At 40.2% G+C, this 15,155-nt stretch overlaps 1 protein-coding gene across 3 annotated transcripts in view; it reads left to right on the plus strand.

Annotated features, from left to right (window-relative positions):
- nlgn3a (neuroligin 3a) overlaps positions 1 to 15,155 on the plus strand; it is a 232,790-nt gene that overhangs the window by 206,667 nt on the left and 10,968 nt on the right. For all 3 annotated transcript variants that reach the window (XM_089019990.1, XM_089020000.1, XM_089020009.1), the window contains one exon: positions 8,709 to 9,498. In XM_089019990.1, coding sequence (XP_088876116.1) covers positions 8,709 to 9,498 — 790 coding nt within the window. The remainder of the gene's footprint in view (positions 1 to 8,708; positions 9,499 to 15,155) is intronic.

Here is a 15,155-nt window from a genome sequence, read left to right on the forward strand (position 1 = left end):
AGTGTGTAAGACGAAAAGTGTGTATCCCACAAATTAATTTCCCATAGGAAACCATTAAAATGAGAATAATCCGTTCCCAGGTCCCCATAAAACATAATTTTCTACTTTCTAATTTTCCCAGGTCCCCATAAAACATAATTTTCTACTTTCTAATTTTCTAAGCCTTAAAACTACACAAAATATACCTTATTTTATGTATAATAAATTTGCTATGGTATTATAATTAAAGAAATAAACTGCACTGTATAATGTCATTTTATTTATCTTTGTGATGGTCGTTGATGGCTTGATGGAATGGAGTGGCCGGTTTCATCAACATTAAACACTTGATGAGGAACGTGACCTTCTTCTTTCACCATCTTGAGGAATGATCCCTTGGAGGTGCTTTCCCTGTGATCATTTTATCTAGTTCCTCATCAATTGTTTTCTGTTGAGCTGGGTTGATAGCTTTTTGCATCAAGTGTACAGATGGCTTGTGCGGATTGTTTGTGGAGCCTGATTGATGGGATATTTTAACCTTGCAGTCTACACTCTATCTTTGAACTATCAAAGTTGAAACTCTCACTGTCGTCTGCCGGTATCTTTAATATTTAAACCACCTCCCCTCACTGCTGCATTCTTGACCAATCACGTGGCTTCAACCTAAGACTGGGGGCGGGGAATAGAGGAAAAAAAACAGTTGGCTGCCATTTTGTTGTTAGAAGAACGGACTCATTCGCGAACGACACATCACTCAGTGTGGCGCTCCGTGTGTACCCCCGAAAAAAAGTTTGTATGCCAAGGTAAAATTTCATAAATTTAACGTTCGTAAACCGGAAAGTTCATAAACCAAGGGGTTTGTAAACCGAGGTATCACTGTACTATATTACCTTACAAATAAGGCGCACCGGATTATAAATTGCAGGGTCATCTTTTGAAGAAAATGACGCTTTTGTGTATGCCTTATAACGTGGAAAATACGGTACTCATTTCCTTCACTTCATTCATCGTTCAAATCTGAGTAAAAAATGTTAGCTGTTATTACAAATCTTTCTCTGACATATTTATTTTACTCACTTATTGGATTCAAATATTTGAAATTCTTGGAATTTATATTCTTATGCATAAAAGGCAATGATCCCGAACACTATAATAATGTTTAACCAGCAAATCCGACCACCCAAGCTGATCTGCTACCTGAACCGTCAGTGACAAGATCAGGTTTAGCTCGCATCTGCCCGTTAGGCGTGAATCTGCATCCTACAGCAGCTCCTTGGGAGTGTAGTTGTTTCTTTGATCGGCTGTCCTGTTCAATAAACAGCTCAAAGAGCATCGCCGAATGTGGCTCACCTTCTCCTCAGGCAAAGACATTGTAGCACCTTGAGTGTGCATCTTTGTTTCTTGTTGAGTAGCAGCGGCATGCTTGAGGCTCATAGCACAAAGCATTACAAAAAAATGTAAATAAAATGAAATAAAAAATAAATAGTCAAGCACCGAGCGATGGCTCAGAAGTCAAGAAAACTTTCAAAAGGGAGTCTTCACAGAAAGTGACCTTGAGAGTTTTTGAAAGGCGCTTATAAATGAAATGTATTATTATTATTATTATTATTATTATTATTATTATTATTATTACTATTTTGTCATTTTCACTCAAACTACAGAATATTGAGTTTGAGGATGTCATAAACATTCAATACAGTATTAGAAACATTAGACTCTCTTCTTTTATCATAAAAAAAAATAATTCCTAAATTATATGGGTCTGGAGTTATATGAGCTTGAAATGAGGGTGACTGTCCAAAAGACAATGCAATACATATATATTGGTTTATATAGCACTTTAACAACAGCTGAAGCTTGAACAAAGTACAAACATGGACAAATGGCAAATGCTAGGCCCTCATGGAAAGGAAAAGGCATTGTCAGAGGTCTGACCAGCGCTTTACCGGCACCTAAACAAACAATAAAACACAAAAACCGAACAAATTCGCAAATGGCTGTCTACGTCATATTTTCAATTTCCCGAATACATTTGTGAATGGCAGTGAATGAGTTAATGGCCATATTAACTCGTTCACTGCCAGACGATATGCAAAAATGTGTCAACTCCAATGCCAGGGTTTTTGTCATTTTCACAGAGTATTGAGTTTTAGGACTACATAAACTTTCAATACAGTGTTAGAAACCTTAGAATGTCTTCTTTTGGATTCGATTTCCCTTTATTAGTCTCAGCAGCAAAGTGAGGAAAGGAAAGAAAGAAGTAGAAAAAATAAAGACAGGAGCTGCTGTAAAGGCAGCCACTCTGGCGGCGCCATCTTGAAGTCAAAAGAACAAAAAAAAACTAAATAACATATACTATGACAACACAAAGACACATAAAGTCATTCATTCTTAAGCTCTTTCTGTACCCTCTTTGTTACATGAAGCAGTTCTAGATGAAAGAGGAAAGAATCAAAGTGTCCATTTCACCAGTGGATCAGGGACATCATGGTGAAATGTGCACGTCTACTACAAGCTAAATATTGAAAGCAAACACGAAGCTGTAGCATCCATTGACCAAAAAAAATCCATGTAAATCCGCTTCAATTCCAAGTTGCGACAATTCCATGTATGCACCGGCACTCTCTAGTGATGCTCCTTTCTTCTCATCGCGGGCTCCTCAAGCCATGCATCCATGGAGCCTGACAACAGCTGAAAATTTCTCTGTGGCCTTTTTTAGTACACGTCTCATGATGCAGAGGCTATGATCTTGTCTTGTGCAAAGCCTTTCAAACAGCTCACAATCAGGCTATGTGTTCAATGTAAATTGTGATGTCAACTTCCTAACGGCGTGTCCTCATTAGAGTTGTGGGTAAACCGCAGTCGATCCCACCTGACTTGAGGTTAGATGAAGGGTCTAGGCTGCGCTTGTTGGCAGTCAAACGCAGGGAATATCTAGACCACAAGTGTCAAACTCAAGCTCTGGCCCGCCATATCATTTTATGTGGTCCACGAAGGCAAATAAATCAGGTCAACTTCCATGATGCGTTCTCAAATCTTTCCCTGAATCAAATACAGTCATACCTCAGCTCAAGAACTTAATTGGTTCCCATAAAGTGTGTGTAAGGCGAAAGGTTCGTCTTCCGAACATTTATTTCCCATATTAAAATAACAATAATCCGTTCTCAGGTCCCCATAAAACGTAATTTTCTACTAAATAAACATTAAAACTACACAAACTATACCTTGTTTTATGTATAATAAATGTGCTATTGGATTGTATTTAAAGAAATAAACTGTACTGTATAATAATAAAGTCGTTTTATGTACCTTTGTGATGGTCGTTGATGTAGTTGCCTCTTGATGATATCCGAGTGAAGTTGCCGTGCTTTCTCGGCGATAATACCCCCACTCACACTGTCCCCTGCTAGCTGCTTTTCGTTAATCCAAATCAACAGAAGTTTTTCAACCTCTTCTATTGCCTCAGACCGTTGCTTAGACAACGCAGAAACACCCTTAGCCACACACGCACTCTTAATAGCCTCCTTGTTCTTAAGGATGGTAGCAATAGTTGATTTAGCGTTACTGGTACTCGGACGCTAAGTCACACAAACGCACACCTCATTCGTGTTTTTCGATGATCTCCTTCTGCTCGACCGTAATTTTCTTTTGTGTCTTCTTCATCTTAACACTAGCCTGTGGCGGGGTCTTTTTCTGTCCCATAATAGCAAAAGTACTACACTCGATAACGAACCACATCCGCACTCAAAGAAAGGGGGTGATGAAAACTAGTCCGCCAGTCACCGTGGCGCTCCGTGTGGTTTGTTTCGTCTGCCGAAAACTAGTTCATCAGCCGAGACTATATGCTTGTGAATTTAATGTCCGTGAATTTAGCAAATTAAATTTTCACCGTAGGAACATTAAATTTGCGAGAATATAATCTTGGCATACAAACTAGTTTTTGGGAAACACACGGAGCGCCACAATGGCTGGCGGACTAGTTTTCGGCGGAAAAACACCAAACCACACGGCCAAACAGCGCCATCATGGCTGCCAGGCTACTGTTCCACACACCCATTCTGAGTACATACCTGGCTTACGTGGTTTGTTTTCGAGTGGAGTACTTTTGCTTTTTTGGGACAGAAAAAGACCCCACCACAGCTGAAGAGGACAAAATTACGGTAAAGCAGAAGAAGGAGATCCTCGAAAAACACGAACGAGGTGTGCGTTTGTGTGACTTAGCGTCCCAGTACCAGTATGTTAAGTTGACCATTGCTACGTGTGGCTAAGGCTGTTTCTGTGTTGTCTAAGCAACGGTCTCAGGCAACAGAAGAGCTTGAAAAACTTCTCTTGATTTGGATTAACAAAAAGCAGCTAGCAGGGGACATTGTGAGTGAGGGTATTATCGTGAAGAAAGCAAGGCAACTTCACTCGGATATCATCAAGAGGCAACTACATCAATAACCATCACAAAGGTAAATAAAACTACTTTATTATATAGTACAGTTTATTTCTTTAATTACAATTCAACAACACATTTATTATACATAAAATAAGGTATATTTTGTGTAGTTTGAAGGCTTACTTTGTAGACAATTATGTTTTATGGAGACCTGGAAACGGATTATTCTCATTTTTAATGGTTTCCTATGAGAAATTAATGTTTGGAAGACACACTTTTCGCCTGACACACACTTTCTGGGAACCAATTAATTTCGTAAGCTAAGGTATCACTGTATTTCATTCAAAACAATCTGCACATTATGTTCTTGAATTGAGCACTCTGTTGAATAAAACGTGACTCTAAAATAGATGAACAAATTGTGTGCACGACAACGTCTTTGTGATTGCTTGTCTCAGCATTCCGACAACTTGCGTGCTGAAATCACCGCAATCGGAACCAGCACCAGAGTGTAACTTTCAAAAACATCTCGGGATTTACCCAAGCATACAAATTAATTCTACTTACTACCTGCGAAGAAATGTAAAGAGAAGTGTAAATAAACACTTAATCTTTGCCAAGAAGAAATAAGCCCCTGCCCCGTTGCCGCTGATTAAGGCTAGCAAAGTGATATATCTGGCACTTAAGTCTCTGTGTTTACATCATAAACACAAATACTCCAGCAGCCACCCACACTTTAGATAAAATATTATTTCATGACACTATTCTACAACCATTTATCCAGCGTTACAACATTTCACCTTCACTCTGCAAATTTTAATTTGACCTCTAAACTCTGGAATACATCAAATTATTTAAAAGTGCACACAGCGTTCGTGGAGTATCCTAGCTAGCTACCTAGACAGCTAATAGATAGCTAACTAGATGGATAGCTGGCGAGATAGCAAATAGATAGCTAGCTAGCGAGATAGCAAATAGTTAGCTCGCTAGATAGCTAGCGAGATAGCCAGATAATTAAATAATAATACATTACATTTTAAGCACCTTTCAAGGACCCTTTACAGTCACAGACCACCATAGGTACTATAATAAATAAAATACAATCACAAAAGGAACGCAATAAATAAAATACAATTATAAATAGAAACAAGAGAGAGAGCTACACAGAAAATGCTATTTTAAGAATAGCTAGCTATTACTTATCTAATAGCCAGCTAGCTAGCTCTCTATCTATTTGAGTTATTTCTGCTATCGCTGCTCACCCACGGAAAAACTTATCCCGTGACTGTAAAGTGACCTTGAGAGTTTTTTATAAAGGACATTTATTATTATTATTATTATTATTATTATTATTATTATTATTATCTAGCGAGCACGCTTGCTATCCATCTATTGAGCTAGCTTGCTATCTATAGAGCTAGCTTGCTAGCTATCTATCAAGCTAGCTTGCTATCTATCTATCGAGCTAGCTTGCTCCCTATCTATCAAGCCAGCTCCCGTGACTAAAGTGACCTTGAGAGTTTTGAAAGGCGCTTATAAAGGAAATGTATTATTATTATATAGCGAGCTAGCTTGCTAGCTATCTATCGAGCTGGCTTGCTATCTATCTATCGAGCTAGCTTGCTATCTATCTCTCGAGCTTGCTCCCGTGACTGTAAAGTGACCTTGAGAGTTTTGAAAGGCGCTTATAAATGAAATGTATTATTATTATTATTTATTATTATTACTCTTGTACGCCGCACGATGTGTGATGTTCTGTTACCGCTCGTAATGACTCGTCGTCTGTTGCGCCAACCACCGCCGCCGTAACATCAATGGATGTCAATCACTATGACCGTAACGATGACATGACCAATAAAGCAGTACGGTCAAGCGGCTGGAGCATGGCCTTTGACCCCTTGATCGCCAGCTCAGCGCGCTGTGATTCCGAGACTCGTGGATGACAGTGATACCGCACACAGAAGCAATGTCGCTTTTAATCTACCGGATAAAATAACATTTTTCGAAAGGGATGCAATTAAATTATTTCTGAGGAAATTATGTTTCTTATTTGGGATGTTTGCCTTGTGGTTAAAAAAAAAAGTTGTCTTGGATTTCCTTCATTGTTCCGCTGTTACTAAGCGGTAATTTGATTTCGGAGAGAACCCATGAGACTGTTTGCGTTGGTTTCCTCTGCACACACAACACTGAGATATCGTATATCAACTTACATCACAGGAAGTCTGTATCAAAATGTGTTTATTGCCATGCATTGCACACACACACACACACACACACTTTCTCTCTGTGTATGCCACCAGGTATTATTTTGTTGGCAAGTAAAGTGCACAGCTCTGTGAATAAGGAGTAGGAGTTTACTTTTTATTTATAGCAATCCACCCACAATATCCTGTAGAAGCCAGTGATTAAATGTGAGTGCACATTTTCGATGGCGGGTGGGGAGGTAGGGGGGGCTCGGGGCGTTTACAAAAAAAAAAAAACAGATGCTAAAGTAGTTGTATCTATAAAAGGTCAATGTCAGTACGGTCTGTTAGAAGAGAAATTGTGAATAACTAAGTGGTTGAAATGGGGTTCACTGTGTGTGACTTGTAGAAAAAAAACAATCCTTAGATAAGCTCCGCCCCTTCCACGTGACGTCTCCATCAATTTTTTCCATGTTAGCGCTTTGTTCCAGCTTCTGCTGTTGTTAAAGCGCTATATAAAACCAATTTGTATGTACTGCATTGTATTTTGGTCAGCTGCCCTTATTTCAGGCTCATATAACTCCAGACCCATATCATTTAGGAATTAACTACTTTTCTGAAGTACGAAGAGAATCTAAGGTTTCTCACGCTGTACTGAATGTTTATGTAGTCGTAAAACTCAATATTCTATGGGTCCTGGAATTCAAGTGACAATGACAAAAACCCTGGCACTCTAGTGGACACATTTTTGCACATGTCTGGCAGCGAATGAGTTAATGTTGGTAGAGAATATCAGAGAAGATCAATGTCTGAAACTCTTGACAAAAAATTAGCGGACACCAGGGCAGACAACTCTGAAAAGTTGCCTGCCCGGCCATAAAGTTGCCTGCCTGTCCATAAAGTTGCCTGCCTGGCCATAAAGTTGCCTGCCTGGCCATAAAGTTGCCTGCCCCATTTTTCACAACTTGAAACACAAACAAAGACGACCAATCGCAAAAAAAAAAAAAAATGCGAAGTATAAAGGTTTTTTTTTAATTAAGGAAGTACCTACAGGAAATCAGAATCAGAATCATCTTTATTGCCAAGTATGTAGAACACACAAGGAATTTGTTTCCGGTAGAACACGCTGCACTAGTATCGTCGTCAAAAAAAACTGCTAAGTGGCACTATACAGTGTAGTGGCAAATGCTCCCTTGCTTAATTTATGGTAAATATCCCTTGCTGAAGATTTTGCTCCAGTTGTCGTTTGTCGTCATGGTGCACAATGCAATGTTTATGTTGCGTTGTCTGCTAAATGTTACGTCGACTCCTCTCTCTAAGCACCTTTCAAAACTCTCAAGTACACTTTACAGTCACGGTATAGTCCGAGGCACGAAATGTTGTATGTAAATTGCCAAACGAACGTTCCTTTGGCAATTTGCATACTCGGCACGGCAGCCAATCAGAAGCCTGTTTCGTGCTTCGGACTATACCGTGACTGTAAAGTGTACTTTAGAGTTTTGAAAGGCACTTAGAAAGAGGAGTCCACGTGGCTTGTAGCAGTTTGCTTGCAGCTTTTGCTACATTGAATAAAACAAACGTTTGATTTGAAAAAAAAAAAAAAAAACGTTTTTTTTTTTTTTTTTTTTCTTGAAGAAGTTGTCGGCCGAGACGTTTTGAAAGTTGTACGCCTGACGTAAAAGTTGTATTCCCCGGGCCTCTGGGCAGATGTTATTTCAAACACTGCTGAAGATGCGTGAACATTTTGTCTCAATGCACTTTCTATTTTTCCACTTCATTTTCAAACTGCAACAAAACAAAGCAGCGCCATATTCTTAGCATCTCCTAGCCTCCGACAAGCATGCACATTCTGATTGTTGTAGCGATCAGAAAGGAAATGACAGTGTCTGTACTCTCATTTGTCTGCGAGCAGTCTGTAAGACCAGGCCATCTGCGCATTCATTATCGTAGACATGATTCTATTATTGCAGGCATCCATTGTTGTCCTATGTGGGAGCAAGAACTTGTTGTCAATCTGGGCTTTGTATTTATCAGCTGTGCAGCTGACAGTCAGGTCTTCGACATGACAGCAGCCAGATGAACATCCATTGTGTTTCTCTGCGCCTAACTGAATTATCCACGACACACCACATACTGTATGATCTGTTCTTTGTGTTTTTCTGCAGGTCTCTTCCATCGAGCCATCATTCAGAGCGGTTCGGCACTGTCCAGCTGGGCGGTGAATTACCAGCCCGTCAAGTATACGCGCCTCCTGGCGGAGAAAGTGGGCTGCAACGTCCTGGACACGTTAGACATGGTGGACTGTCTGAGAAAGAAGAGCTCCAGGGAGCTTGTGGAGCAGGACATACAACCCGCGAGGTACCACGTGGCTTTTGGACCTGTCATTGATGGCGATGTCATTCCTGATGACCCTGAGATCCTGATGGAGCAAGGGGAGTTCCTCAACTATGACATCATGCTGGGCGTCAACCAAGGCGAGGGCCTGCGCTTTGTGGAGAACGTGGTGGACTCGGAGGACGGCGTCTCCGGGAATGACTTTGACTTCTCTGTGTCTGACTTTGTGGACAGTCTGTATGGATACCCGGAGGGGAAAGACACTCTGAGGGAGACCATTAAGTTCATGTACACAGACTGGGCCGACAAAGAAAATCCGGAAACCAGGCGCAAAACGCTGGTGGCTCTCTTTACTGATCACCAGTGGGTGGAGCCCTCTGTGGTAACAGCAGATCTCCACGCCCGCTATGGCTCACCCACCTACTTTTATGCCTTCTACCACCACTGCCAGAGTCTAATGAAGCCTGCCTGGTCAGATGCCGCTCACGGGGATGAGGTTCCCTATGTTTTTGGAATTCCAATGATCGGCCCAACTGATCTTTTCCCCTGCAACTTCTCAAAGAACGACGTCATGCTCAGTGCTGTGGTAATGACCTACTGGACCAACTTTGCCAAGACTGGGTGAGTTGATGCTTGTCTTTGAGGTTCCTCCATAAGTTGACTATATTTGGGATGTTGGTTTATACAGTATAAGAATCAAATTTCCACAACAAGATTATATAAGGAATAAATATTATGATATAAGGACATTTGTATTCACCTTTTATATTCAAGCCATAATGTCAGAGATGTTCGATCGGACACGGTGGACAAAGGTTCGGACCTAGAAAGATTGTCTTTACTGCCGGCAGGAGACGTAGCCATTCATGACAGACGCCTGAATTCTGCAGCCCTCTGCCAAGCTATTTATTGAGAGTATATGCAAATTTAAGTGTTACATTAGTAAAACATAGTTTTCTTGATTAGAATACCACGCCCCTGGGCATTCTAAGCTGTAAGCAATAAAACATTGTCTCTTCCATGAACTGATAAATTTATAACCTGGCTAATGAGCTCTTCCTGTGAAGGAGTTTCAAGTCGTAAATTGTTTCCGTGATAAAGAGCAGGTCCCCATGGTTCCCATGTCCTAAATTCTGTCCAAGGCCAGATCTCCTCGATGAAGATGACAGTTTAATTTGCTGTGTCTCTTGACCTCAGATTGACCCCAGGTTGTCTGTGCTTCAATTGCGTATTCGAGTCACACATGTTGACTAAGCATATAACAGCATGAAACTTTTAAATATGATAACTTCTTATTCTGTCTAATCGCTATCACATATTCAAAAACGAGCACTGGAGACCAGCCAGGTGAGAGCATCCTGGCTGATCTTTCATGGATCAGGAAATATTGTTTTACAAAAACACTGAAATTACCCTATTTATTATTTGACTCTCTTCTTTCATCATAAATTATGTATTCGCAATGAATTACAAGTGAAACTAGTTAAAAACTTTACAAAATAATCCTGACAAACCCCTTCAGTAGTATTCGTAGTAGTAGTCGCAGTAGTTGTTGCAGTAGTAGTTGTAGGAGGAGAAGGAAGGGTATAATTTACTCATTCACTGCCATTTCCGAATTTATTCGGGAATTGAAAATATGACTGGGCGGCTGGGGTGCCGATAAAACGCTGATCAGACCTCTGGCAGCGTTTTTCCCTTCCACAAGGGGGCAGCATTTCTATTTTTTCCGTGTTAGTGCTTTGTTCCAGCTTCAGCAGTTGTTAAAGTGCGATATAAACCATTATGTATTGCATTGTATTTTGGACAGTCACCCTCATTTCAAGCGCATATAACTCCAGACCCATATCATTTAGGAATTACCTTTTTTTTCTAATGAAAGAAGAGAGTAAAAGGTTTCTTCCGCTGCATTGAGTGTTGATGTAGTCCCAAAACTCAATATTCTGTGGGTCCTGGAATTCGAGTGACAATAACAAAAACCCTGGCACTGCATTGGACACATTTGTGCACATTGTCTGACAGTGAATGAGTTAAATAAATGCTTGAGCCAAGACCTTTTTCCTTCCCTTTTCATTGAAAAAAAAAGCAATTAGTGGCGATTGACATCGACAATTGCTGTTGACGGTATGACACATCACTGACGCTCAAAGAGTTCATTGACAAAGTGAATTTAAATGAGTTTTAAAATCGGACAAACGAAGAATGACCGTATTCAAAAACTTGCTCCAGTATATCCTGAGTGAAAAGTAGCAGAGGAAATCCAATCAGCGTCCTATTAAAAAAACTAAAAGGATGTGTGCAAGGAGTAAGTCCCACATTGGATTAGCATGGAATTGGAAAGTGAAGAAAAATAATAATAATAATAATACATTTGATTTATAAGCGCCTTTCAAAACTCTCAAGTACACTTTACAGTCACGGTATAGTCCAAAGCACGAAAGGTTTCTGATTGGCTGCAAAGATTGACATTATCAATCACAGGTCAAATAACTACTACATCACATTAATTGTCTTCTCAGACATCGTTTTAAGCATACCTCCAAAACTTTTGCCTTGTGTCCACACGCTGCAACTTTCACACGATGTCAAACAACAAGAATAAAAAGCACAGCATGTGCGCCGTCTTGCAAAGGCGCTGGCGGAGCACTTCAGATAAAAAAGACAGAATGATGAAAAGGCTGCAAAGATCAGTCACTACATATCATTAGCACTATAAATATGTCAGTCTAACTTTCCTCTCTGTGTGTTTTGTTTTTTTACTGCTGGTTTGTGCTTATTTCCTTCTTCTTTATGAGCACCGACACATGCTGTGCAAGGTCTTGCTAGGCAGACTTAAAGGACAACCGACGTCACTTTTTTGTTTCTTAACTAACATCAGAAAAACGTTTTATAGCATCTAAAATACCCAAAACACGCAGTATGATATTTTTAGTCAAATGCAAAACACCAATAAAAACATGACTTAAAGTGTCCAAAATCTGCAAAAAAATTGAGCTGCGAATTGGGCATTTTCAGAAAGTCCCGCCCCCAGTTCGTGACGTCACACCAGACGTCTTGCCTTCCTCGAGAATCAAGACAATGACTTCAGATTCGGAGAATATGCTTTCTTGTTACTCGTCCAATTATGAATATGATTGAAATAGTTCTGAAGAGGAAAGCATACATGTTTGCAATCGATTAAAGTATTTATTCCGTGCCATTTTGAGGTATCTGGGGGCGGGAAATGTAGCACAAAAAGAGGCAGAAAATGGCGACAAAGCTCCTGTAAGGAATTAATCAGCCTTCCACAGGCTGATTAATTCCTTACATGCAGCTTTGTCGCACTCTTCTGCCTCTTTTTTCGTGCTACACGAAGTTTTCAGACCAGCCAAGTACAGCCAAATACATTGACGTGATGGGAGGACTGCTACAATTCCTTCAGTGACGTCACGTACGGACTCGTCACCAACTCAAAAACAAGACTTCCGGAATATTCAGCGCGAGTCTTAAAACGTAAAATATAGCTATATGCGGTGGAATCTTTGTAAAATACGCTAAGTAGAAGTCATTTGAAGCCATTTTACAAATGATGGACACAACTTGTCCGGAGACGTCGGTTGTCCTTTAAAGAGTACACCGCTGGCATGTGCTGGTTTAAAATAGTGGTGGGAGCCAAAATATACAGCATCGATTGCTTAGTCTGTAGTGACAAAGTCTCCCAATTTAACTGTGATATGCCTGTAGTGCCCTTTAGCACCTAGTTGTTTGATTCAAACACTTCTGGAAGGATACTGATAACTATCGCTTTCCTTTCTATGAATTGTCCACAAAGTCAAAGACTCTGTCTGTTTTTATTTATTTTTAGGAACACCAATAACCAGACATAAAAACTACATTTTTAGAACCTACAGATATATGAGCACATTTAAAGGACAACCAACGCCTCCGGACAAGTTGTGTCCATAATTTGTAAAATCACTTCAAATGACTTCTACTGAACGTATTTTACAAAGATTCCACCGCATATAGCCATGTTTTACGTTTTAAGACTCGCGCTGAATATTCAGGAAGTCTTGTTTTCGAGTTAATGACGATGCCTGACGTGACATCACGTCTGGAACGCCACTGACCGAAAAAGCGATACACAATGCATTTTGGGTACTTTGTTTGGTCTGAAAACTTCATGTTGATGACGAAATTAGAAGGAAAAAAACAAAATAATGCGATGGTGAATCGTTGTGTGTTGCACCATGACTACTATTTCATACTAGTTGACACAAATTCCCAGCAGAAAAATCAGCCCATTTCCAACGGAGCTTGGGCGCCATCTTGTGCATTTTCTGGGCGTTACATTGGAGTCCAGTCGCCTCAGAATGAGACGGGACTTCTTTAATCTATTGCAAACATTTATGCTCCGAATCTGAAGCCATTGTTTTGATTCTCTAGCAAGGCAAGACGTCCTAGTGTGCCGTCACGAACAAAGAGGCGGGACCTTCTGAAACTCAAACTTTCTGATGTCATTTTGAAGTAGTTTTGGGACACTTTAAGTCATTTTTATTGGTGTTTTGCATTTGACTCAAAATATCAGCCTGTATGTTTAGGGTGTTTTAGATGCTATAAAACGTTTTTTTGATGTCAGTTAGGAAACAAAAAAAATGGTGTCAGTTGTCCTTTAATACTTCTGTCCAATTTACAATAGAGCAAATTTACTTGGCATGTTCTTCCCGGGCAGGATGATTGAACACTCTAAAATTGTCCGTAGGTGTGAGTGTGAGAGTGACTGGTTGTTTATCGATGAAAATGTTTCTTCAGCCGTCATCTTACTTCTTTGAAAGTGTCGGACGTTTTTGCTCTCATCCAAGAAACTTTGTCAACAAACTACATTTTTACTAGTAGTTTAGGCCCTATATATATATCCCTACTGTCCAGACATGGCGGTGCCGGACTCTGCTATGATAGGTCCCTGCTCTCAGGTTGGGGGGAGCAGAGGACTACTCCCTGCGGCTCCACTGATATTTCCTATTGTTCTGACTAACGACTGGCCTGATTGCCTCACTTCCTATCACCGCTATCACCTCATCAGTATTACGAATCCTATGTTGCCTAAGTAGGCTGTTGTACGAAAGAGCCAAATTGAACCTCACCCCACCATATCGGTTTAATGAAGGATTTAGCTCTTTTATAAAAATCGCTTTTTTTACTTCCCTTTCAAACCATCTATGTTCTTTCGCTAAGATTTTAACCTCATTTTCGTCAATTGAGTGGTTGCTAGCTCATCTGAAGAAACCTTTTCATCGATGGACCACTCCTGTACGACTGAGACTTTACACAGACTGACTGGTTGTTTGTTTCTCGATGAACTGCGATTGGCTGGCGACCAATTCAGGGTGCCCTCCGCCTAGTTCCCGAAGACGGCGGGATAGGCTCCAGTACCCCTCCGCGAACCTAATGCAGATTAAGAGGTCTGGAAAATGGATGAATGGAAATTGAATTCACACAGTGACCACTGCACATGTAAAATTTCAGTTTAGGGGACACCGTGGACTTATTTCATCATATCAGTTCTTTTATTACTGAACATTTTATTTATGGTTTTATGTTCTGGTGTTTATTGTTCTTTTAATTTTAAGGTTTCCTTGGGTGCTTTGAAAGGTGCTTGTAAATTAAATGTGTTATTATTATTCGTAGTAGTAGTAGTAGGAGGAGTAAAAAAAAATTAAAAGTTTGATTGGAGCCTTGGCAGCCAAGTTCATGTAGCCTCAGTTTTCTCCAAACCTGTGCAATCCTGACTATTTTCCATTGTTGTGATTATTTTTACCATTCAATTCATTGCTTAAAAGGTTACCATAGCCACCCCTTACTTGAAAGCAACCTGCAACAGTTGTATCAGCAAGGCCGCAATGTGCCTACTCCTTTGAATTAGATACCAACTCTATTTGGCGACGGGGTAGCCAACCAATAATATAAATTGGATGTCCATAGTAATAATAATAATACATTTCATTTATAAGAGCATTTCAAAACTCTTAATGTCACTTTATAATCACAGGATACGTTTTTCTATGAGTGAGCAGCGGCGACCACACGGGCCAGTGTTCATTCAACCCGGAATAACTAAAATAGATAAAAAAGCTCGCTAACTAGCTAGCTGATAGCCAATAGCTAGAAGTCTAGCTAGCTAGAAAGCCATAAAGCTAATAGGTAGGTAGGTAGGTAGGTAGGTAGGTAGGTGGATGGATGGATGGATGGATGGATGGATGGATGGATGGATGAATGAATGAATGAATGAATGAATGAATGAA

This window comes from Hippocampus bargibanti, linkage group LG02 (genome assembly GCF_051943395.1).
Source record: "Hippocampus bargibanti isolate YZ-2025 linkage group LG02, ASM5194339v1, whole genome shotgun sequence".
In the NCBI taxonomy this organism is placed as follows: domain Eukaryota; kingdom Metazoa; phylum Chordata; class Actinopteri; order Syngnathiformes; family Syngnathidae; genus Hippocampus; species Hippocampus bargibanti.